Raw genomic sequence first — 23,886 nt, 5'->3', positions numbered from 1 at the left:
TGGACACTTGCTCTTGCTCTGGACAATAGTCATGACTTCATTGTTTCCCCCGCTGCAGGCAAGATTCTCTAAGAAGCAAGAAAAGGTTACTTTTTGCAGGTGAGGTTTGTAGACCAGTGTATACAGACATCAGGTGTGGTGTTGGCCTGACGGCATAGGGTGTCTGAATTCATTCACATAGTAGAGAAATGGAAGGTTCTGGTGTGTAAGTGGGTGGAGGCTAGGACTTTGTGGGCAGAAGGACTTCTCAAGGTCAGCAGGATAGCAAAGGGAAAGGTCCTTCCTTGAGAAGCAGACCTAGTTTGAGTACTAGTTTTGCTGTTTATTAGTTGTCTGGTGTTTGGAAGTTACTTTGCCATTGCAAATATTTTAACTTGCTTCCTTACTTAATTTGTTATAAATATCTACCTGTGTTAGTACACACTGATCTACTTCCTCTTTTATAACAGCTGGACAAGATTTCATGAATGGATGTCTTGTAATTAAGGTAACAGTTTCCTTATAGATGATGTTACAGACTGAATGTTTTATATGTTGAACTCTTAACTCTCAGTGTCCTGTATTGAAGATTGGGCATCTAAAGAGGTAACCAAGGTTAAATGAGGTCGTCAGGGTAGGGCCCTATTCCTGTAAGATAGTATATAAGAAGAGACATCTCGTGGTGTGTGTGTGTGTGTGTGTGTGTGTGTGTGTGTGTGTGTGTGTGTATAAAAGTATGTATATATGGTCTCCGGGTGACGGTTCAGCCATGGGCATTAAAAGCTGTGACCCCAAAGGCCCACTTATGATGTACATTTCCAAGATGGTGCCAACCTCTGACAAAGGTTGGTTCTACGCTTTCGGCTGCGTATTCTCGGGGCTGGTGTCTACTGGTCTCAAGGTCAGGATCATGGGGCCCAACTACACACCTGGGAAGAAGGAGGACCTGTACCTGAAGCCCATCCAGAGAACACTCCTAAAGATGGGCCATTATGTGGAGCCCGTTGAAGATGTGCCTTGTGGGAACATTGTGGGCCTGGTGGGCATGGACCAGTTCCTGGTGAAGAATGGCACAATCACCACCTTCGAGCATGCCCACAACATGCGGGTGATGAAGTTCAGTGTTAGCCCCATTGTCCGGATTGCTGTGGAGGCCAAGAATCCAGCCAACCTTCCCAAGCTAGTGGAGGGCCTGAATGCCTGGCTAAGTGGGACCCCACAGTGCAGGGCATCATTGAAGAGTCAAGGGAGCACATCATCACAGGGGCTGGTGAGCTGTACCTGGAGATCTGTCTGAAGGACCTGGAGGAGGACCACGCGTGCATTCCCATCGAGAAATCCAACCCCGTGGTGTCCTACCGGGAGATGGTCAGTGAGGAGTCGAGTGTGCTCTGCTTGTCCAAGTCCCAAAATAGGCACAACCAGCTGTACATGAAGGTGCGGCCCTTCCCTGATGGCCTGGCCAAGGACATCGACAAGGGCGAAGTGTCTGTCCGCCAAGAACTCAAGCAGCAGGTCCGCTATCTGGCTGAGAAGTATGAGTAGGATGTGGCAGAAGCCCACAAGATCTGATGCTTTGGGCCTGACGCCAGCCCCAGTGTCCTCACCGACATCACCAAGGGTGTGCAGTGCCTCAACGAGATCAAGGACAGTATGGTAGCTGGCTTCCACTGGGCCACCAAAGAGGAAGCCCTGTGCAAGGAAAACACGTGGGGTGTGTGCTTCGATATCCCTGATGTGACCTTGCATGCGAATGCCATCCACCGTGGCGGTGGCCAGATCATCCCCACTGGCTGGCGCTGTCTCTGTGCCAGTGTGCTGACCACTCAGTCCTGTCTCATGGAGCCTGTCTACCTTGTGGATATTCAGTGTCCAGAACAAGTGGCTAGTGGCATCTATGGTGTCCTGAACAGGAAGCATGGTCACGTCTTTGAGGAGTCCCAGCCGGCACCCCCGTGTTTGTCGTGGAGGCCTACCTGCCTGTGAACGAGTCCTTCAGCTTCACTGCTGACCTGAGGTCCAACCCTGGTGGCCAGGCCTTCTCCCAGTGCGTCTTTGACCACTGGCAGACCCTGCCTGGGGATCTCTTCAACAACACCAGCCACCCCAGCCAGGTGATGGCCGAAACACACAAGCGCAAGGGCCTGAAGGAAGGAATCCCAGCCCTGGACAACTTCCTGGACAAATAGTAGGCTGCCCTCCCTGCAGTCCACTACCCTGGGTGGGACTCAGCACAGCCCTTGCCCTCGGCTGACAATCGACCACAGCAAGCCCTCGCATTCTCCATGACACCTCAAGACTGTCCCCAGTGATGCTCCACCTGATGGGTTCTGGGGCCCACTCTGTGCCATCACTCAACGTGAACACTTGCTGCCATTTCTTTCGATGTTTATTTCAAGATATCAGAGGCAACAGAAATGCCCTGGCAACAGGGACTTATTTAGCCGGTGGGAGTGGGGGAGGCGGGATGGGACACTCAACAGTTTTTTTTTTTTCCATTTCAGAAACTCAAATGTCAAAAAAAAAAAAAAAGGCATTAAGAGGTTTATTTGGGTAAATAGTCTGTGGTGGATTTTCCCCCAGAAAGGGGGAAGGAACAGGCGGGTAGACCTTTCTCTTTGGGAAGAAGCTAAAACGCAGGAAACTTTGTGCAGCATCACCGTGAACACCCCCAGCTGTATTAGTGCCATTGGAATAATAAGTTTGATATGGTGGTGAAAAACAAATCAGGGTGCTCCCCACCTGCAGGCAGGAGGCAACACCCTATCTGCTACCATCAGCCTCTTCCAGAGCCCAGTGCCCCGCCCTGCCCTGTCCAGCCCAGCCATACCCTGCTCTGCCCCATGTGGGGATGCTTTGCTCAGGGATGAGCTGGCAGGGCTGCCCCAGCCTCCCTGGTAAGCAGAGACTCTGGAAACATCTGGGGACCTGTTTTCTGGCTGTGTGATCCCAGGGGTGCCCATGGGCCTCTTGGGTGTCTGAGCAGAAGGGCATGGGAGGGAGGGCCACACCCCTGCAGTCCTGCTCTGCTGGTTTAGCGGGCAGCTGCCTACCCCACCCCACCCCGCACCGAGGGCTCCAGAGTCAGCAGATTAAGCATTTTATGAATTGTATTTTAAATACATGTTTTAGGGGTGCCTGGGTGGCTGAGTAGGTTGAGCGTCCGACTTCGGCTCAGGTCATGATCTTGCAGTCTGTGAGTTTCAACCCTGCGTCAGGCTCTGTGCTGACCGCTCAGAGCCTGGAGCCTGTGGGAGATTCTGTGTCTCCCTCTGTCTCTGCCCCTCCCCCGCACATGCTCTGTGTCTCTCTCTCTGTCAAAAATAAATGAACATTAAAAAAAATTTTAAATACATGTTTTAAACTTGAAAAAAAATCTTGCCGTTTGCAACAACACGGATGGAACTAGAGTGTATTATGCTAAGTGAAATAAGTTAGTCAGAGAAAGACAAATATCATATGATTTTACTCATATTTGGAATTTAAGAAATAAAACAGATGAACATATGGGAAGGGAAGCAAAAATACGATAAAAAACAGGAAGACAAACCATAAGAGACTCTTGAATACAGAGAACAAAAGTGAGGGCCCCTGGAGGGTTGTTGGGTGGATGGATGGACCAAATGGGTGATGGGCATTAAGGAAGGCACTTGAGATGAACACTGCGTGTTGTATGTAAGTGATGAATCACTAAATTCTTTTCCTGAAATCATTATTACACTATATGTTAACTAATGTGGATTTAAGTAAAAAAGTAAATAAAGTCTTTTTTAAAAAAGGTATGCAGAGTAAAAAGAGACATCACAGAGCTTACTGGCTTGCTGTGTGTATACACTGAGAAAAAGCCTTCTCACATAGTGAGAAGGTGGCCATCTACAAGCCAGCAAGAGAGCTCTCAAAGAAATTGGCCATAGTGGCAACGTGATCTCAGATATCCATCCTCCAGAACTGTGAGAAATAACAGTCTGTTGTCCAAGTCACCCACTGTCTAGTATTTTGTTTCGGTAGCCCAAGCCAGGTAGAGTAGATGGACATTCAACTTGTTGATAATTTCCTCTTCCTGTAGACTATCGAGATGTACATTTTTTGCCTTATATGTTAACTTGCTGGCTTGTAGGATGTTTCTTTTTTCTTTTCTTTCCTTTTAATATTAAAGTTTTCATATATACCCAAAAGTTGATGGAATGATAAAATAAACTCCTCTATACCCATCTACCTGTATTTAACCGTTGTTAGCATTTAGGGACATGGCTGAATAATTGCCCATTACCAGTTTATACAACTTAGCCTCCATCACACACACACACACACACACACACACACACACACACACAGTGTAAGAGAGAGGATGCTTTTAGTTATAACACAGAAAGGAAAGAGTTCTTAGGTCCTCTGTTTGAAGGGAAAAGAAAATGTCTCTTCTCAGGACGGGTTCCTTAGGTAAGATGCACCTTTTTTTATCTTCTGTTCCTCTGTCCTTATCTGTCTGTGTCCCCATCCACTCCCGTCCCCTCCCCCCCTTCCTAGGGCATACATGTTCAGTTGTCTGTGTCACTCAACTGCCTGTCTTATCCAGACACATGGCCATTGGGCCCCTTTGTTCAGCCTCCCATGAACACATCCAGTACCTCGATTGGAAAGCTGAAAATGGTGACAGAGGTTTTCCAAACTGTCATTCTTCTGTTTCCAGCAGAATTCTGTGGGCAGCATCTTCTGTTTTGTATTCTGTGCGGCTCTGTCGTCAGCTAGTAAACAAGCCCCTCCAGAGGTTGGGAGAGGGGGGGAGCAAGATGCATGCCCAGGTTACCATGGGGACAGACAAGCTGTAATAAATGTTTGGGATCTTAGCTTGACGAGGTTTTAGCAGTTTGGAGTAATTTCTTTGTCATTCATCCATTAAGTCACTGCTAATGAATCACTGGGAGTGTCTGCTCTTCAGATGAACCTCAGTTGAGCATGATTCAGGCAGAGAGCAGTCTTCAAAACAACAAGAAGACAGAAAACATTCATTAATTTGTCAACTTTTTGTAGGTTGAGCGGCCTCTTGTCTGTGGACGTTCCCTGGAGTCACCAGAGTGGACCACAAGTTCACATGACTGTTGTAGATGATGTCTTTGCTTGTCAGACTCACTGGGTAGGCTTCTTGCCTCCCAGAATCCTGCATGGCTCAGTGTCCCCAGAGGTTCTGCAAAGGGGGAAAGGGAAGCTCTAAGAGCCAACCACAGAGACCTCCACCCTGATATCCCTCTTCTTTGGAGGGTGAGAGTGTGCAGCTTGTCTGTTCTTATCAAAGTGCCACTTACCCTGAAAAAGGTATATAAAGGGTTCTCTCTCCCTATAGCTTCTCCACTAACTTCAGCATGGGAGGATGTGCCAAAGGTCACCAGGTTCTGCCATGTTTGCCAACACTGTAGGATTTGGAGACCGTGATCCCCTAAAGGCCCTTCATGGTGCTGCTGCCACTCTGTCCACTTTTCCCACATACCACCCCTGCTGCAACCTGCAGTGGCCCCAACAAATGCTTTAGTTCCCCCCAAACTTGCCTTGATTCCTCTGGGAAGAGAGCTGCTTCCGAGCTGGAATGTTTTCTTCACCCTATTACCTGCCTTAAACCCATTTTCCATAGATACCTGTCTGTCAAGGAGCTCTCCCTACCCCCTGAAAGGCTGGCCAAGGTACCCACATCTCCCCTAACTCACTGAACTTGCCCTTCTGTTGTCTGTCATCCTTATGGAGCTGTGAGCCCCTGGAGGGTAGGAATGTCTTCACGTTCACTCTGGAGATGCCGGCCTCTAGCCTGCACAGAACAGAAGCTCTACAGGTGTTAAGGGAATAAACCCAAGTGTGTGTCAGCCCCCTGGGCGCCTCTCAGGGACTCTGGGGCCAACCCACAAAATGGAACATTCCCTCATCTCAGCACCTCTGAGGGGGTAGCCCGTTCTGCTCTCACAGGAATTACAACCCTTTGCCAGTGAGCTTATGGGATATGCCCGCCGACGGCAAAAAGGCTTGATTCTGGATTTTAAAATCAATGTAGCTAATTAAAAAGTAACTCAAACCGGAAAACAAGTTTAGAAACAATTAAGATAATTAAAATATCACTACCTTAATTGAGACCAAGCAGTGAGCTTAAAAAATAAAATTAATGAAAAAAAAATTACACGAAGCCTATAATTAACTTGCTTTGGAAGTCAGTGTTTTTCAGCTTAACAAATCTCTCTTTAAATTAATGTGTTCCTGGTCTTTTTTTCTTTGAAAATGGTTTTTGTAAAAATTGGTCAACGAATTACTTGGACATGTGTCTTCTGCCACTTGACACTTGATTGGTCTTGGGAAATGGGCAGAGAGAGGGAATTAACCTCCCGTGGGCACCTGCTCTGTGCCAGGTGTGCTGTCCCGGAGAAGTCCTGCGGGTGCCCTGAGAGAGGCAGTGGAGGGCACGCAGGGCTCTGCCATCCTGTGGGGATCGCTGCCTCCTGTCACTCAGCCTGTGCTTGGAGAGAGAGAGAGAGAGAGAGACTCAGAGCTCAGGCTCCAGAAATCATTAGCCCTTGACAAGGAAGCTTCTGGGCCTGCTCCCAGTTATCACGAGCACTCAGCTCTCTCCCTGCCTCCTCACCTGCACTCTTTCTCTGCGCCTTATTAAAGGGCCTCTCAAATGCTGCTTATTATTCTGATCTGTTATCGTTCCCTTTAGAAAGTGGAGCCACACAGCCCTGTCCAATGCGGGTGTCAGCTTCTTTCCAGAGTATTGCTGTGAGCCTTGGGGCTGCTTAGAAAAGCTCGCTTGGGAGACGGCGTTTAAAGGGAAATGACACACTCCTTGTACCACCCTCATCCCCTTTCCATCTCAGTGTGGCTGTTTTTCGGAAACAAAATGCCCCTTGGTGATTAAATGAATGCTGGCAGCTTGATTTATTACTGTTCTGTTGTTCTATGAAGTTCATTTACTCAAAATAATCCGCATCCATGTCTGAAGTATTCAGACCCTGGTAATTAATGTTTAGTAGACTTGATTTCTGTATGCAAATTGTTAGGTATGTATATGGAGTTAAGTGACTCATTTTCGTTTATTAGTATTTTTTCGTTGGATTTCTTTGTAAAGAAATGCTGGCTTCAAGAATTGGAGGCGGGGGGGGGGGGCGATCCGTAGTAGTTAGCCTAATGGTAGTGTCACACATGGAAAGGCTACAGAAAGAAGACCGACCAGGACACTGGTCTGTTGACTTAGCTGGAGGGTTGCCGCATTCAGAGGGAGAGCGCAGAGGGCACGGTTTCCCGGAGCTGGGCACCTTCCCTTCTCGGGAAGCCCTGGGGCTGTGTGAGGTCCATGGGGGCAGTCCTGCATGGCCCGACCTGGGAAGCACCAGATTCTCTCACTGCCCCCTTCCTCTTCTTACCCCTTGGCTTTCTTTATGCCCCAAGAACTCCCAAGAACATGGTGCCTGTGGGCTCCATACTTGGTGTGAGGTGGACCCCACAGTCAACCCTTCAGAGGAGATCCTACGTGATTGTTTTGCTGCTGGCCTATGAATGCGAAGAGTTTGCGTTCTGGAGTCGATGGGCCAAGTGTCAGATACCCTCCGCACCTCTCATCGGTGACTCCCCTTTAAGACCTTCATTTGTAAAACGGGCACATTAACAGCAGCCACCTCCTTGGGTGGTTTTGAGAATTAAATATGATAATCCAGTTATAGGGCTTAGTTCATTGCATGTCTGAAACAGTGGGTGTTAGGTCTTGTTCTTATGAAGACTTATGACTCATTCTGGGGACCAGATGCACAAAAAATTAGCAAACACCTATGAGGTACTTAACATACACTAAGTTGGCTTTAAGGACTCACAAATATTAGCTCCTTTAACCCTCAAGATAACCAAACCAAGAGCAGGTGGTATAACCCTCACCATATAGAGGAGGCAGCTGAGGTATGAGTAAGCCGTATTCACCCTCGAAAACACCGGGTCTGGAGTGTGCTCTTGCAAACTATGCTCGGCTGACTTACTTCCTTGAAGATTGTACTGCCTGTCGACGGACATTGGTGTTTGTGCAGTTGGCTGCAAAAACAAAAAGAACCTCAAATTTGGCCACGAAGCTGGTCATGGAGTACTTCAGATTTGGATACCCACCCTCCTAGGGCAGCCTGTTAGTTTCCATCTCTGCGATACACTCCCATGAAAATCCCGAGGGCTCTGGAGCACTTAGCACCTATCAGGGAAGCACCTAGGCTGGCACCTTGGCTGGGGCTGCCTGTGGTCCGGTCCCCAAGTTCCTTGAGATCCCCGATGTCTTCCCTCATCCTGTGGTGGCTGGGCGTGTGAGAAGGAGCAGTGGAGGATTGCCACGGTCCGTCTTGAGCAGTCATCTGGTAATCGTTCTTCAGGTTGGCTGCATTTTGCATGAGCCTGGGGAGGCAAGTCACAGTTGGCTGGACAGCCACCCTGGGGTTGGGAGTGGGAGACACTGCACGAGGAAAGAGCCAGTGGTCTGAGGCCATACCAGCCTCCTGGCTTCTCGTGTGGACATCCCCAGGACTGGGAGCCTTCCACCTGGGACCAGAAACTCCTGTTGTGAGTTTCTGGAAGGCCTTGGCTTGAAGGACTCCGGAAGCGGACACAAGCCTTGCTGCCATTGCTTCCCAGATGCAGCCCTCAGCTGAAGAGTTCAAAGTGAATGCCCTGTCGCTGGGGCTCGAATCAGCCTCTTTTATTCTTCCTGCACCTCGTTTCCCTCTGCTAAGCTTCGGGCAGCCGGGCGATCCCTTGGGGCATAGGCTCTGTCAGATGACTCCCCTGGGACCAGGACCTGGGTCTTGTTGCTGGCCTCACTGGCCTAAAAATGCACCCTGCCTTGTGTTTATAGCGGCTGGTGCTGCTGCAGCGGACGGAGCCGCCCCGAACTGTTCAAGCAGCAGAAACGCCTCCGGATGTTGTGTGTTCAGGTCCCTTGAGAAACTCCCAGCTGCTGTCTGAGGAAAATGGTGTGGAGGTTCTGGGCCTGGGCGGGCTGAGAGGAACCGCGGCTTCTCTAAGGGCAGGGGTCTCGTGGTGGCCGGGGGACCCGGCAGCTGTGGGCACGATGGCGTTTCTCATGGCAGTTTTGCTGTCCCTGCTCAGGATGCCAATTTGTTTAACCAAATGTTTGCGTGGGGAGGACACGGGGAGGCCTCGCCTCCGCGGGCTGAGGAGAAAGTTATGAAGGATTTACTGCCTAATAGGCCTAGGCCTGGAGCTGGGAGACGGCACAATTGCTTTTGCTTTGCGGAGAATTCCCTGCGGCCTCTTCGCTGCCGTAATGAGCGTGCGCACCTCGGTGTGCGGGGCGCTGATTAGCCCAGGGCCCGTCACTCAGCCTTTTCTGGAAAACGGTGCAGTTTTGGAACCGCTGTTTTGGGAGACCCTTTCTGGAGTGCCTTGGTCAACTCCACATCCCCTCTCCGCACACCGCCCCCTGCCCCCCGCCATCATTACCACCCACAGGCCACACTTACTGATCGGATCAAGTGCCCTGTGATGGTCCACCCATGGCAGTCTAGACTGCCTTTTGTAACCTCGCTTTCCCAAACTCTGCCCATCCTTCCAGTTCACATATTAATGCCTCATTAATCCTTGCCCCAGAAATTGATCTCTGTTTTTCTCTGGAGCTCCGTTATCATTTTATATGCCCGTCATGGCCCTTATCTCATTCTGCCTCGCACAATAAATATTTATGTATAGCTTTCTCCCTTCCTTATTATGTTGGAACTTTGCGTGGCGCAAAATGGTTTTGGGCCTCCTGAAGCTCTTCCCAAAATTTAACATGGGCTTATTGATGCACACAGTCCGTGTCGATTGAACTGGAGCCAAAAAAACTCTGTCCTCAAGGACTTTCTACGTGGTAGGAAATAAGTAAAGGTAGGCATGGATGAAGTCATAAAAAGCAATTGCAGGCAGATAACCAAAGAGGGAAAAGGAGCTCTTGGTCCTTGGAGTATGTAAGATTCTAAAGGATTTTAAAAGTAATTCCTGCCCGACATGGAGATGCTGCAACTCCCCAAAGCACAAAGGAATCACTATCCTGATGCTGAAGCAGAACATGTGCAGTAGACACAGAATTCCCCTCGGTTTGGGTATTCATTCCAATCCCCATCAGCCTAAGAAAACCGCCCAGAGTGCAAACACGTGGTCTGTTTATTTCCCATTTGTTTATTTGAGTTGAAAGAGAAACTAAATTTCCTCAGAAGTCCTCACCGCCCCCCTCTTCTTGCTCTTTTTGCCTCAGCCCTGGACCCATCGAAAGACCCCTGCCTGAAGGTGAAGTGCAGCCCTCACAAAGTGTGTGTGACCCAGGACTACCAGACTGCCCTGTGTGTCAGCCGCAAGCACCTTCTCCCCAGGTAAGGCCGGGGGCCGGGAAGCGCGCTCCGACTGACAGATCTGGGGTACCCAATCTCTGAGTGGGGGACAGTGGGAGGGGGGAAGGAGAGCAGGCATTTCTATCGCCATTTTGTATGGTATTTGGTGCCTCCAGTCATCCTGGGGTATGCATCTCAATTCTCCAACACAGATTTGCAAAAAATTTTAATACCTGCATTTATTTTAAGTCAACTTTAACTCTGAGCCCTCATCTGAGCAGATGCACGGAAAATCCCTTCTTTGTCATTGTGGGGGCCATTCCTCCTTCAGGAATGACCCCAGAGATCCCGGAAGCTTAGAGCTAAGAAAACAGGTTCTGAGTCATTAGTCTCTTGCTTGTCACTGACATTGTCAGTGTTATAATCCTTTGAGGTTCCTCGGAGTCTGAGGGTTGTCTGCTTTCATGCCCAGATATATGGGCCGTGGGCATCTTCGCCAGTCGGGGTGCCCTGGTTTGGGGTTCTTCCTCCTCAGCACCACCACACTACCATTTCTCCTGAGAACACACCTTGCTGTTTTCTCAGGGTGTAGTACTTGATCACCTTCTTCCCCAGCACGGAGGGAGGTCTCCCCACTCTTCTTTAAGATCTTTAAAGCTTTGCCTTTTTACCCTCAACCTCTCCCAGCTTTCTCCATCCAGTGGGAGAAAGCTTTTATAGAGGACGGAAAGAGCCTTTGAATTCAGTCTTCTTGGTGGGCCTTCAGTCCTACAAAAATACTCGGAGCAAGAACCACCATGTGCCCATGCATGAACGTATGTGCGTGTGTACACACACACACACACACACACACACACACACACACGGTGTTCTTTAACAGTGGGGTTGGGTTGGTGGGGATGGGAGAAAGGCATTTGCAGGGCCTGTTCTCCCTTCTTTCTGTACTGCTGTGCAATGGAGAGGTAGGTGTTCAGTCCATGGGCACTGGAGTCACCACACCTGTTTTGGACTTGGCAACATGCTCTGCCATCCACCTGCGCTGGGCCATGACCTCAAGCAAAGGATGCAGCCTTTCTGGGACTCGATTCCCACTGAAGTGCATCTCCTGTGGCTTCTGCTCATTAGCTCTGTTTCGACCATGGGACCATGCCGGATGGGTCCTTTCCCTTCCTGCAGTTCTTGAAGTCTGAGCAATGCTGGTCCCATTGGCTGCTCCTTTTGCAAAGTGTTTTAATTTCCCTCCATTCCCTAAGTGGTTTCCTCCTAAACTGCCTGGGAAGCTCCATCATGGTCCAGCAGAGAAACTCCCTGGAGCAGAGCCCTCAACCTCCCTGCCTCTGCAAACCTGGTCCCTACAGCTACAGATCCAGTCTGGTGGTCACCTAAAAACAGTAACCCTTTGTCTCCATAAGACTGAGATGCAAGATATAGTGTGTTTTACTCTTTGCTCCAGACTGGAGTATTCTCCCCAGAAGTAAAGATAGATCTCACTCCCAAACCCTAGCACACGCCATGCATTGTGCTCAGCACCACATCCGTGAATTCTTCCTGCCCTTTTGCCAAGCTGGGATTTATTTTTGTCTCCACTCTAAAAACGAGGGGAGTGAGACAGAGCAGCATTAGTAATTGGCTTATACATCTAGGAAGTGGCAGCCATGTTTCAAACCCTGGACCGTCCGGCTCCAAAACTCCTGTTTTCTGTTACTACTGTGTGTCAGCCTCTCCCTTCATCCTGTCCTTGTCTCTCCATTCATTCACTGTCATTTAACAGAAAGATACCGAGCACCTACAATGTGCCAGGCTTGTGTTACACACTGAAGCTACATACTTTCCTACCCTTAAGGAAAATTAAGTTCACTGTGGAGTGGGATGTAAAAAATAATAATAATAATAATAATTGTTGTTGTCACTAGAAGTTTTCCAGGCAGACATACTCTGAGAAAACTATCCTAGAGTTTCCTGCTGCACATGATTTCTTCCTTCTTTGAAGGTTGTAAGAGGGGGCCTCTTTTGCTGCAAATACCTAAATACCCTTTTTGAGATAGTGCTCTAGATTTTAACCATCTGGTTGTATATGTGTGTATATGGATGTGCAACATGGATAGACCATTGCCTGTTTCCTCCTGGAATATAGCCCCTCTGAAAGTGCCGGACAGGAGCTTGTCAGCATTAAGCTCAAATCTGTGCAAGATGGAGGCTGCAACCATATTGGTATTCAGGCCTATCCAGGTGTAGGTTGTGTGTGTCTGGGTGTGCCTTGTTTCTTTGTTGGGAGCACCACCACTTGTTTGCTTGTGTGGAAAGCATAATCCTCATCTCCTTCGTATTCTGGTGGCCACAGGATTACAATGACTAAGCGCATGGATTTGGGAATGAGACCAACCAGGGTTCCTTTCCCAGGCTGGCTACTGCCTTGCTCTGTGACCTTGGCATGTACTTTACCTTTCAGAATTTGTGCTTCATCGTCTGTAAAATGGATTCAATGAAAATACTTACCCATTCCTCTTTCCTGTTTATTGGGGTGCATCCTCTCATGATTGTTTTTTTATTAATGTTCATTTATTTATTTTGTGAGATAGAGAGTGTGCATGCATGCAGGAAGGGCAGAGAAGGGGAGAGAGAGAGAATACCAAGCAGGCCCTGCACTGTCAGTGCCCAAGAGCCCAATGCGGGGCTCGAACTCATGGACCAAACCTTGATATCATGACCTGAGCAGAAATCAATACTCGGACCCTTAATCCTTTGACTGACTGAGCCACCCAGGTGCCGCCCACTAGTGATTCTTAAAGAGACCTTATGGGTAGCAATTGTTGCTAATCCTTGCAGGGGCTCTTTTGTGCGTGTCCTTGTGTGAGAGTTCAGTGACACACACTTGTGTAAGGCATATAGTCTAGTGTCACATAATGATGGCTGGTCTGCCACTTGCTAAAACAATTATGATGATGGTTATTACGTCATTCGTTTTGGAAGGTCAGCCAGGAAACCCCCCAGTTTCATGTTTCTAAGAAGAAGGTAGCCCCCACCAGGTGCCTGGCTCCTTCCTCTGGTGACTCTGCCTGCTTGTCCTTCCTTCTCGGGGAAGCCGTGAGATTTAGCATGAGCATTACAGTGTCATTTCTGCCGCCCTCTTTGTGATTCACAGCAGGTAAGGGCTAAGAAGATGGCTGCATTCCTGATGATAGGGACCTTTTGTTCACTGAAAAAAACAGCCCAAAGAGGAGGCTGTGATTGAGGCAGCGCGCCCACTCCCTTATCCGGATTTGGGAGGTGGTCTGAGCCAGGAAGGCTCTGCAGTGGTGTTCACTGCCGTTGTGGGTCCAACCTCCCCACCTCCCTCCCACAGACTGAATACCTCTGCCCGCCATATCAGTCGAGCACATACCTCTTCTTGGGGTCTTGGACACCTTCCCAGATGAAACATCTGTCCTGCCACATTATACTTCAGGGGTCCCCTCTGACCAAGGAGACAGTGTTGACGACTCTATTTATTCATCAATCAGGGAAGTAATCTTTCTCTCTGAGAAACATCTGTAGACAATCCCATCAGCCAGTCTGGCCTCTGCAGCAGCTCACGAGGCAAATCCCACCTGCCAGATCGTCAGCACTACACACACATGGAGAGGCGGCTGGGCCAGCCTCAGGCTGATTACGAGGCTGCACACTTAGGCTGTCTTGTCACATCGATTGAGACAGAGGACAGTGAGCGCATCAGTGAGAGAATTTCATTAGCTTTCCTTGCCCATCGAGATGGAGTGAGTGGAGAAGCTGTTTGACGTACGCACATTTGTGACCACTGAACATCTGGGCAGACGGGTGAGAATTCTGGTGGGGTGCCACGTGGGGTCTCCCTTTGCTGGAATTCTCCTTTATTAGGGTAGTATTTACATTTGGGTTTGCATCTGGTTTCATCTAGAGGCTTCACGTAATCTCACATTCTCTTTGGAGAATTCTGCTTGGAAGTTCTTTGCTTCATCTTTTCTTGTGTCGAGCCACCGTGAGTGGGCTCGGGAGCGGGTGAATTCTCAGTAGTGTTGTTCACCTTTCAGGTTTTCTGAAGGGGCCATTTAAGTGCCACAGAGCACTGTGAAGGCTTCCTGGGATCGGGAAGCCATCTCTTAAGTGATTTTTTTAAATATCGGAATTAATTTTTAATATATTCGATGCTTATTACAGGAGACACTAACAATACAGAAGAGTAGAAAGAAGCAAGAAATAGGCAATGTTCACATCAGTTAAAAACAGTAATTAAACACCCCAGCACATTTCCATCCATTCTTTTTTCTAGTCCTAGGTTTTATCTGTTGGTTCATTTTTAAAAATTTGTATTAGGCTTTCTTCAGTTGATTTTTATAAGTGAGTATTTTATGATATGACAAATCTTTGTAGATACAATTTTTAAAAAACTTTGATGTTTATTTTTGAGAGACAGAGCATGAATGGGGGAGGGTCAGAGAGAGACACACACACAGAATCCGAAGCAGGCTCCAGGCTCTGAGCCGTCAGAACGGAGCCTGATGCGGGGCTCGAACCCACGAACTGTGAGATCGTGATCTGAGCTGAAGTTGGATGCTCAACCAACTGAGCCACCCAGGTGCCCCTGTAGTTACAAATTTTAAAGATTGTATAACATAGTATATAAAATATGAACTTGGGGAGTGCCTTGGTGGCTCCATTGGTTGAGCGTCTGACTCTTGGTTTCATCTCGGATCGTGATCCCAGGGTTGTGGGATCGAGCACTACATCACGGTCTGCACTGAGCGTGGAGCCTGCTTGGGATTTTCTGTCTCAGTAAGAGCTAAGAATATCAAATGTTTAGAAGAAAACAGGAGTAGTCACCTTGGGTCTGACAAAGATTTCTTTGGACACGAAAAAGCATGAACTATAAAAGCAAGAAAATAATAGTAAAATCAGCCAATTGGATTTCATCAAAATTTAAAACTTGATCTTCAAAAGACACTGTTACAATAATAAAAGGAATAAAAGGACAAGCCACACCAAGAGAAAATATTTACAAAACACAGGTTTGACAAAAGGTTTGTATCTGGATTATGCACTGAAAGCATATGTCCGTTCTAAGACTCAACCATGAATATTCGTAGCAGCTTTACTTGTAATAGCCAAGAGCTGGAAGCGACCCAAATGTCTATCAACAGGTGAATGGATAAACAAATTGTGGTACATCTATACAATGGATTACTACTCAGCAATAAAAAGACGGGGGGCCTGGGTGGCTCAGTCAATTAAGCATCTGACCGGCTCAGGTCATGATCTCACAGTTCGTGAGTTCAAGCTCCCCATTGGGCTCTGTACTGACGGCTCAGAGCGTGGAGCCTGCTGTGGATTCTGTGTCTCCCTCTCTCCCCCTCCCCCACTCAATATCTGTCTCTCAAAAATAAATAAACATGAAAAAAAGTTAAATAGGCTATTGATGCATCCATCAGTATGGATAAATTTCATCATAACTATGCTAAGTGGAAGAACACAGACCAAAAAAAGGAGTATATCCTGTATGATTTCTATTTACCTATACTTCTTGAGTATGCAAGCTAATCTTTGGTGACAGAAAGCAGATCACTGGTTGTCCGGGGGAGCAGGTCAGTGGGTGTCTCAGCCATCATTAAGACTAGATAATGCAGAATGGATCCTTAGGGAAATAGTCACACTCTGTTCTTCGATACCAAAGATCCTACCGGCAAAAGGACTCATTAGGGGAAAAAGAGTTTGTATGCAACCGTGTGTTATTCTTCCTGACTCAGGTTTTAGAAATACTGTCTTAGGCTTTCTTAAAGAAAACACCCTCGTGGGAAACGGGGGGGATGGACAGAAAGTCATACAAGCCACAGAGGCCTCTGCTCTCAGGGATTCACTGCCAGTCAAGATGGCTAGTTCTGATTTATTGCTCTGGGTGGGCGGGAGCTAGGGGTGGGATTCTCCCTACAGAGCGGTGAACATTGATTTTACCTCTCTGTTGCCATTGATTTTCATTTGGAGAATGGAAAATTGAAGCATTTGTTTTAAGCCTTGCAGACAAGCCACATTCTCAAATTCTGCAAGCGTATTGTGAACAGGAGGAAAGGGTGTCAGGATGGGGCTTAGCATATCTGAGCATACCCTTGGAAGCCTTCTGGGAGCAGTGGGAACTAATCTGTTTTTAAACAAGGAGCCGACGGCCAGTCTTCCCAGTGGGCTAGGCCTCTCTAACGTAATGGCCCTTTATCTCCGCTTCCTAATTATCTGGAATAACAACGAATTCTCGGCACCAGCGAAGAATTCTGATTGAGTCAAGACTCATGGTGCTGTAGACCAATCTGAGAGCTTTCTGTCTTTTATGTGAACTTGGAAAAAGAGAATCAAAGTGTTTGAGGTCAGAGAGAAGTACATGACAGAATGTGCCTCAAATACCAAACTCTCAGAGGACATTTGAAAGGATGATGGTTATTTCATCTCAGTTTTGTTTTACAACAAAGCACTGCCTCCTGCTACAGGGGCTTTGAGCGGGTTGATTATACATACGCATATCTCTCTTGGTTTGGAAGACACATGGCCATGTAGAAAGTGGGTGATTCCTAGGTGTCTTAGTGGCGTTCTGGTACTTTCACAACTCAAGGCATGGCCAGTTTCCAGAGTGTGATCATGTTCATATTCCTTATTACGATTTTTATCTTTATATAGCTCACACTTTTTTCCTAGGGGGCCTTGTGTTCTCTTTTAACCTTGAGGGATCTTCGTTTTCCCTGCTCTGGGCCTGAGTAAAGTCCTGATGAGGGATTGGGGCTCTTTCTAGGCAATTGGTGGAATTTACGCACCTGAGGTTTGGGTTTGGTCCCACTTCTGAATCAGCCACCTTTAATAAACAGGAACCATCACCGTGATCTCTTTACCCCTGGTCACTGAGGAAAACAAAGGGGGAGAGAGGTTGGTTACAGAAATGCCACTTCTTTTAAATTTTTTTTTTCAACGTTTATTTATTTTTGGGACAGAGAGAGACAGAGCATGAACGGGGGAGGGGCAGAGAGAGAGGGAGACACAGATTCGGAAACAGGCTCCAGGCTCTGAGCCATCAGCCCAGAGCCCGACGCGGGGCTCGAACTCCCGGACCGCGAGATCGTGACCTGGCTGAAGTCGGATGCTGAACCGACTGCACCACCCAGGCGCCCCCAGAAATGCCACTTCTTAACCACCACCACGTTAGACACACTTTGCAGAAGGAGTTTTGCTGACTTCTCACGGTTACCTTCTCCGTTCCTTTGTTTTCCTCTCTGAAATTGAGAGTATTGATTACACGAGCTTGACGACAAGAGCAGCAGAGAGTAAAAAGCAATTCATAATGGAGATGGGAGTAATTGTGTAGAATTTTTAGTCCTTGGAACAAAGGGGACTCAGCGAGAGGCAGATCTTACTTTGGGAGGCAGATTCACTAGGTGAGTTTTATAAATACATTAAAATCGTGATTGTCAATAAAATTTACCGGACTCAAATTTTGCCCTGCCTTGTTCCCCCCACCCCTGCCTTTTTTTTTTTTTTTAAACTCTGCTGCCAATGCCAACACAGTTTGTACCTAAAGATGGTGGGCGGGTAAGGGCAGTGACCGGGTGATCTCTCCCAGCGAGTCTGATGGCATCCTGGATGGCTGGACACTTGTTTCTAGGTGTGACTCTTAAGGACCAGAGCCTCTGCCCTGCCAGAGCCCTCTCTGGCACCTGCCACCAACTTGTCACCTTTCCCTCCCAGGTTGTGCTGCTTGAGAAGCCCCCTTTCCAGAGAGGGTAGTTCGTATTTCCAGGTATTTCCTGGAATACCCAATGTGCTGAATCATTGTCTTTTTTTTTTTTTTAAGCCATGTCTATCTGTGGGAGATTGGAAACGTTTTATGGTTAAATTCTTAAATTCCCAGAATGTGCATCACGTACAAAGTTGCTGGAAAGCTAGAAAGCCAAGAGTCTGTGGTGCTGGGAATGTCTGTTCACAGGGTCAGGGACTGATGATAAAACCTCCCTCTCAGTTCCTCCCTCTTTCTCTTGTTAGAAAGCCTAAGTGCATTACCCTGCTGTGTGGTTCTCCCTCGGATGATGGGCTCAGTTGCTCTGTTTATTGGTGTCTCCGTCTGTTAAGAAATGTACAGAGAGGCATATTTCATGCCTCAGATTTAAGTGGATTAGAAAGAGGAGATTGAGGTGGGTGTGCTGGTTTTGAAGAGGTAATCACTAGGTGTGATTTCCAGCAGGGCTCAGGGCGTGCCAAGCAGGTGTGAAGCATTACATTAGCAGGTCCCTAAACACTAGGAAACAGATGAGCTCAAGCCCCCCCCCCCTGCAACTCGCTGAAGGTGTTACGTTACCCACACGTTCTGGGGGCCCTTTATAGTATCCAGAGAGAGGAGTATCCAGGTATCTGAGGCAGGGGAGCAAGGCCTATGTGACCTCTCCCAAAACACATCAGCTTTTATGAAAGGGGTCAGATTGAATTTCCCACTTACACAAACTTCTGCTTTAATTTTCTGAAATATCTTTCCTTTGCCTTTGTTATTAAATCCGCTGTGGCCCTGCTTGCTGTTCTGCCTAAACTCATCAAGATCCCAATTCACAGGTTTTCCAGTTTAGACATTTTATATCAGATTAATTCAACCAATGAACCATGAAAGACATTCTTTATGGGTATCGGGCACCACAGTAGGGCCCATCTGGGGCACTGACCATGCAAGTTCTGGAGCCAGAAAATGGACTCAGGATGATTTAGATGGGCATCCAAGGCTATCTTTAGAAGTACTTTTGTTTTAAAGAGAATGTTCTCAGGCTAATGTCCTGTCTTTAATGTTCCTCATGGAGGGGGTGGGCAGAGGGCAGGGCCCTCCAAGCGCAGAGGGACAGGAGAGATGAAAGTTAATTAGTTTAGGGACCTTGGTACCTTTCCAAGGTACTCTCTTAAATGATGTTTTTAACGGGCACACGCTGAAATGCATGCGGCTGTATTACTGAGTTGGGAAAGGGCCTTCTTCCAGCCAGCCTTGCTCATGATCTTGCCACACCTGGAGGTGCTGGTGTATCCTGCTTTCCACTGAACCACAAGTCCTGCTTTTCATTACCTGATGGGAGGGAGAAGGCCCTGGCTCAGACCTTCCATGGCTATGAGTATCTCCCAAGTGGAAGGCAAGATGACAGGGCTCCGGTCCAGCCTGGAATTAAGAGTCTTCCTCTCAGCAGATGCCAGGGGAGGCCATCTGTGAGTATAGTGATGGTGATAAAGGGCTTTAGGACTTGTCATAATTTTGGCAGGATTAGCCCTCAGAAGACAGCTCACATAAACCAGTCATGGTGGGCTAAAGGTCATTAACTCAGAATCCACTAAGTTGGTGTCTGTGATAATTTCTGGATTCAACAAATATTTATGGTGCCTTCTGTATGCCAGATGCTGTTATGCGTTTGGAATAATGTGATGAATGGACATAATCTAGCCTTGTGGAGAGTAAAGTCTATAGGAAAAGGTAGCTAAAAAGAAATTAACTATCTGATAAATTGTCCTAAGCACCAAGTGGGATAAGAGCAGAGTGTTATAACAGAATCCCTTTAGTTGGTTGCGCCATCTTGGGTGGGTGAAAGGTGATAGGTTCCAGGTGGTCACAGGGTAGGGAGAAGTGTCCTCAGAGGAGGGAACAGCCTTTGCAGAGACCCTGAATCAGGGAAGGGAATGGGACTTGGTATCCTAAAGAAAGGAAGAGGACAGAGGCCTGTGCTGTAGGTAGGCAGTGACCAAGGGGAGCATGGCTACCTGAGACTAGAAGGGGTAGCAGGACCAGAGCCTGTGGAGCCTTGAAAGCCACGGGACAGATTTGGCTCTCAGACCAGGTGACAAGGGACATCTTGTGTGGCTTTAAGTTGGAGAGTGACAGAATTGTGTGCCTTAGGATGGACTGAGTTTTCTTGAATTCGCATTTTTTAAAGCCACATTGTATACTCTGTGAAAAAAGCTGGGGGCCCTGCCTGTCTACGTGTGTTCACATGAAGACTCTGAAGATCTCATCGAATCTTGTGCCTATGAGAGAACATTAGCAGCAAAGATGTATATAATCTAAGCCAGAAAAGAAAAAGTGTGATGGAGTAAAGTTAAAGTTCCAAGAAGGGGGCGACCGTTTCCAGCTGCAGTGGGGCTGGACATGGGTGGGAGATGGAGAAGGGGCAGGATTCACTAGCAGAATTCACTAGTATTCCTAGTGGTTTAAGAGCCTGTGAGGTCACTGTGGCTCACGCACACTGTGAGTTTCTCAGTGTCGCACAGCCGTTATGTGGCAGAGGTGGGGGGCCAGGGCAAGGCTGCCCCGAAGCCCATCTTTCTGCCCTCTGCCCTCGAGACACTTGTCTGCACTAAATCTCCATTTCCTTAGCAAATGCTGACTTTCAAACTAGCCCAGGGCACAGTGATAAGGAAAGCGGTAGGCGTAGTGCTGGCTCATAGTCGGGGCTCAATTAAAGTCCATCTCCTTTCTGAGTCTCCACTTCCTCACTGAATCTAGATAGAGGATCAGTCCTCCAAGCCTCACAGAGTTGCTCAGGCCCACATGAGCTCACGCATGCAAAGGCCCTGCTGTTTTTAGTGTTCTGGATGGAGTCAGTTGTCATGATTAGTAGGTTCCCTCCTGCCGGGGTGCCTACTTGCTCCTTGTGATGCTCACCTCTGTTACTTGCACTGCCCGCACTCCCTCTGGAGCCTGAGCTCAGGTCTTGGCACATGTTCATGACCTATTAAAGGGATAAATGCGTCAGTTAAGTTGAGAAGGAAGCCGGGGATGCAGGGCCAGGCTGGTGTCTTTAATGAGGACCTCGGATCGGTCAGTGAGTCACAAAGCAATGCTCCAAGTCAGGCGAGGGTTGTCTATGTTGTACCACATTCTTGAACACCTGGGAAATGCTCAGAATGTCCCCGTGAACCCCCCCACAGGGAAACAGGAGGCAATGTGTCAGTCTGGTGTGAAAGTGGCCCTGTTCTTGGGAAGGAACAATGTAGTCCAGACTCTGCACTCTGTCCTGACCTGGTGGCCTGCTCCTGTGGTGCCCTGTCTCTTTGCCCATCCTGTCTCTGTCCTAAGAGATTGGACACAGCTAAAGGTCAGCGGCTTGGCCTTGGAGGTATTAAGATGTCATGTGTCTCATTGAGCTCCTGAGTCTCTCAGAGCTGGAGGTTTGTTCTTGAGAGTGCTTCAGAACGGCCTTTGATTCTGCCTTAGGGAAGGAAGGAGCACATACTGGGCATCCACTCTGGCAGCTGTCGGGAGCAAGTCCTGCCTAGATTGGCACTCCTTCCCTGCAGCTCCCTTGAGACTGGCTTAAATTCATCCTTCTGGTTCGTCTAGGAGGCTTGCAGGCTCCAGAATCTCTTCTCTAGGAGGTCTGACACCTCCACCCCTGGGGCCATGGGACTGGCCCTTCTGCCTTCAGAACAAGACTGAGCAGGGCTGTGTGTGGCCCATGTTGCTTGCTTAGCAAGAAGGAAGCCCGGGAAGGCAGCAGGCAGCCTTCTTTTGGGTCCTTCTCCGATCTGGGGCGAAGCCTGGTGCAGAGGGGCTGGGCAGTGAGCTACTCACCTGCTGGGAGGAGCTGCTGCTCTCCAGTGTGAGCCCACAGTGACCTGCTCACCGACAGGAACACATCTTGGTGATGTTTGATTTCCTCCTGATCTATCCACTCTTCAACTTTACCAGTTTCTCCATGTGCCACGTTTTCACCTGGCAGCATTGGTTTGTTGCTCTTCATGACTCGGTCGATTACTTGTGCACCTTTGGTGGTGTGGCCAAACACTTGGCTTCAGAGCAGTACGTGGTAGAAACCTGCAGGGTGGAAGGTTGGGGTAAGGGGATAGTGGTCCCGGCAAGGTGCTGTCGATGGCCGTGTAAGTCGGTGCAACATTTCTGGTGGGCATTTTGGCCTCATTGACCCCATGGTTCCATTTTGGAAAAATCTGTCTCATGGATATAAAGAGAGATGCACATTAAGATTTATATCCGAGAGTATTCAGTGCTCTCGATGACAATATTGCAGAAATGGAGCAACCTCCTCACTGTCCAGCCATAGAGGAGTGCTTACACAAATCATCATGTCCCTTCTGTAGAACCCCCTGCCTCTAGGTGACCTCTGACCATTAAGAGCCTCCTTCCCCAGCCTTCTCAGACAGACGATGTGTCTCTGTACTGCTCTCACTCACTGTATGAGGCATCTTGCTTACAGTGAGTTGAAAGTTTTTTTCTGTTGGTGACTTCTGCACGTCTGTCCAGGTTCTGCTGTGGAATAGCATTGGGACGTGCTGATTCACTCTTCCCCGTGCCAACCCATTCTGGAGCATCATGTCTGTGCATGGAAACAGCTGGGAACCTGACTGAGGAGAGCTCAGTGACTGGTGATAAAAAGCTGCAGGACACATCCAAGGGATTTGGAAGAAGGGGTAGCATGTCTGAAATACCCTCAGAGGGAGGTGGTATTTGAGTGGGCGCTTGCAGCAGGGTGGGACAGTTGTGGCAGGGGAAGCTCAGCGTTAGAAAACACCCAAGCCTGTGGACTTAGCCTTAGTTCCTGGCCACCTGTCTGGAACGTTCCCCTCCAGTGAAGGCCACGGAGCCTTGTCAAGGCTCCAGCTTCTGTCCTGTGACACTGGGAAGAGAGCTTTCAGGTTGGGGGCTCGTCACGATGCTTGGTGTGGCTGTTTCTGCCTCCTGCAGCGCTTTTGGAGAACGGCCGCTCTTGATGGTGTCAGGGTGATGGTGTCCATCTCCTCGAACACCATGAGCCTGTCAGCTTCCTGTCTGTCTCTGGGCCTGTCTTGGAAAGAGCAGTGTCCCGGATGCAGTGCGGTCTACCCACACTGGCTTCATTTTGCTAGCTTGTTCTTCCTAAGGTGGATCCTCCACAGCCATCCCAGAACAGGGTGCTTTGCTGCTGGTGACTCTAAAATTTGGATATTCTCTCTCTCTCTCTCTTGCACATGCCCATAATAATTAATTGTGTCCCAGGAATGCAAGCACATGTTTTCACAGCTTATAGCCGCGGAGCCGATGGTGAAAGGGCACACGCTTCCCCTCACCCTTGTGTGCACACCTGAGCTCACACTTAGCTGGAAGCTGTGTTAGCACAACCCTCAGTTGTTCCGGCCCCTCCTGCAAAGGCTCAGGATTATAAATGCTCAAGCAGGGAGGCCAAATGAAATTCTCAGCCTCGGTCTTGCTTGATTATCATTTGATTTTTTCCAATTAGCATGTCCATTGCTAAAGATTTCCACTAAGATCTCAGGGCTGGAAAGGGACCTCTCTTTATTGGGCCAGCAAACAAAGGAGAGCAGTAAAACAAGAAATCAAACAGGGCTGCCAAAGGTCACTGGCTAATAGTCACAGTTTCTTTTCTGCCCCCTTTTAGGAAGAAATGGATTTTTTTAAGTGAGTACACCGCTATCCATTATCCTACTGGAATAAAGAAAGCTCAAGCGTTCACTTACATTTCCCTAATAGCTTGCTATTACACTGCTGGCTTGGCATTTTCCTTCACAAAGCAGTCTTACTCGGGCCCTGTATGTGTCTCTGTGTGCGTGTGTGTGCTCA

General features: G+C 48.3%; 1 protein-coding gene and 1 pseudogene across 2 annotated transcripts in view; both read left to right on the top strand.

Moving 5' to 3' along the window:
• SPOCK1 (SPARC (osteonectin), cwcv and kazal like domains proteoglycan 1) overlaps positions 1-23,886 on the top strand; it is a 519,342-nt gene that overhangs the window by 348,577 nt on the left and 146,879 nt on the right. For both annotated transcript variants that reach the window (XM_023255519.2, XM_023255527.2), the window contains one exon: positions 10,238-10,352. In XM_023255519.2, coding sequence (XP_023111287.1) covers positions 10,238-10,352 — 115 coding nt within the window. The remainder of the gene's footprint in view (positions 1-10,237; positions 10,353-23,886) is intronic.
• LOC101082875 lies at positions 678-3,063 on the top strand (annotated as a pseudogene).

The sequence above is a fragment of the Felis catus genome, chromosome A1 (assembly GCF_018350175.1).
Source record: "Felis catus isolate Fca126 chromosome A1, F.catus_Fca126_mat1.0, whole genome shotgun sequence".
Taxonomy (NCBI): domain Eukaryota; kingdom Metazoa; phylum Chordata; class Mammalia; order Carnivora; family Felidae; genus Felis; species Felis catus.
Note: the sequence above shows the minus strand (reverse complement) of the source record. Positions and strands in the feature narration are given on the sequence as shown.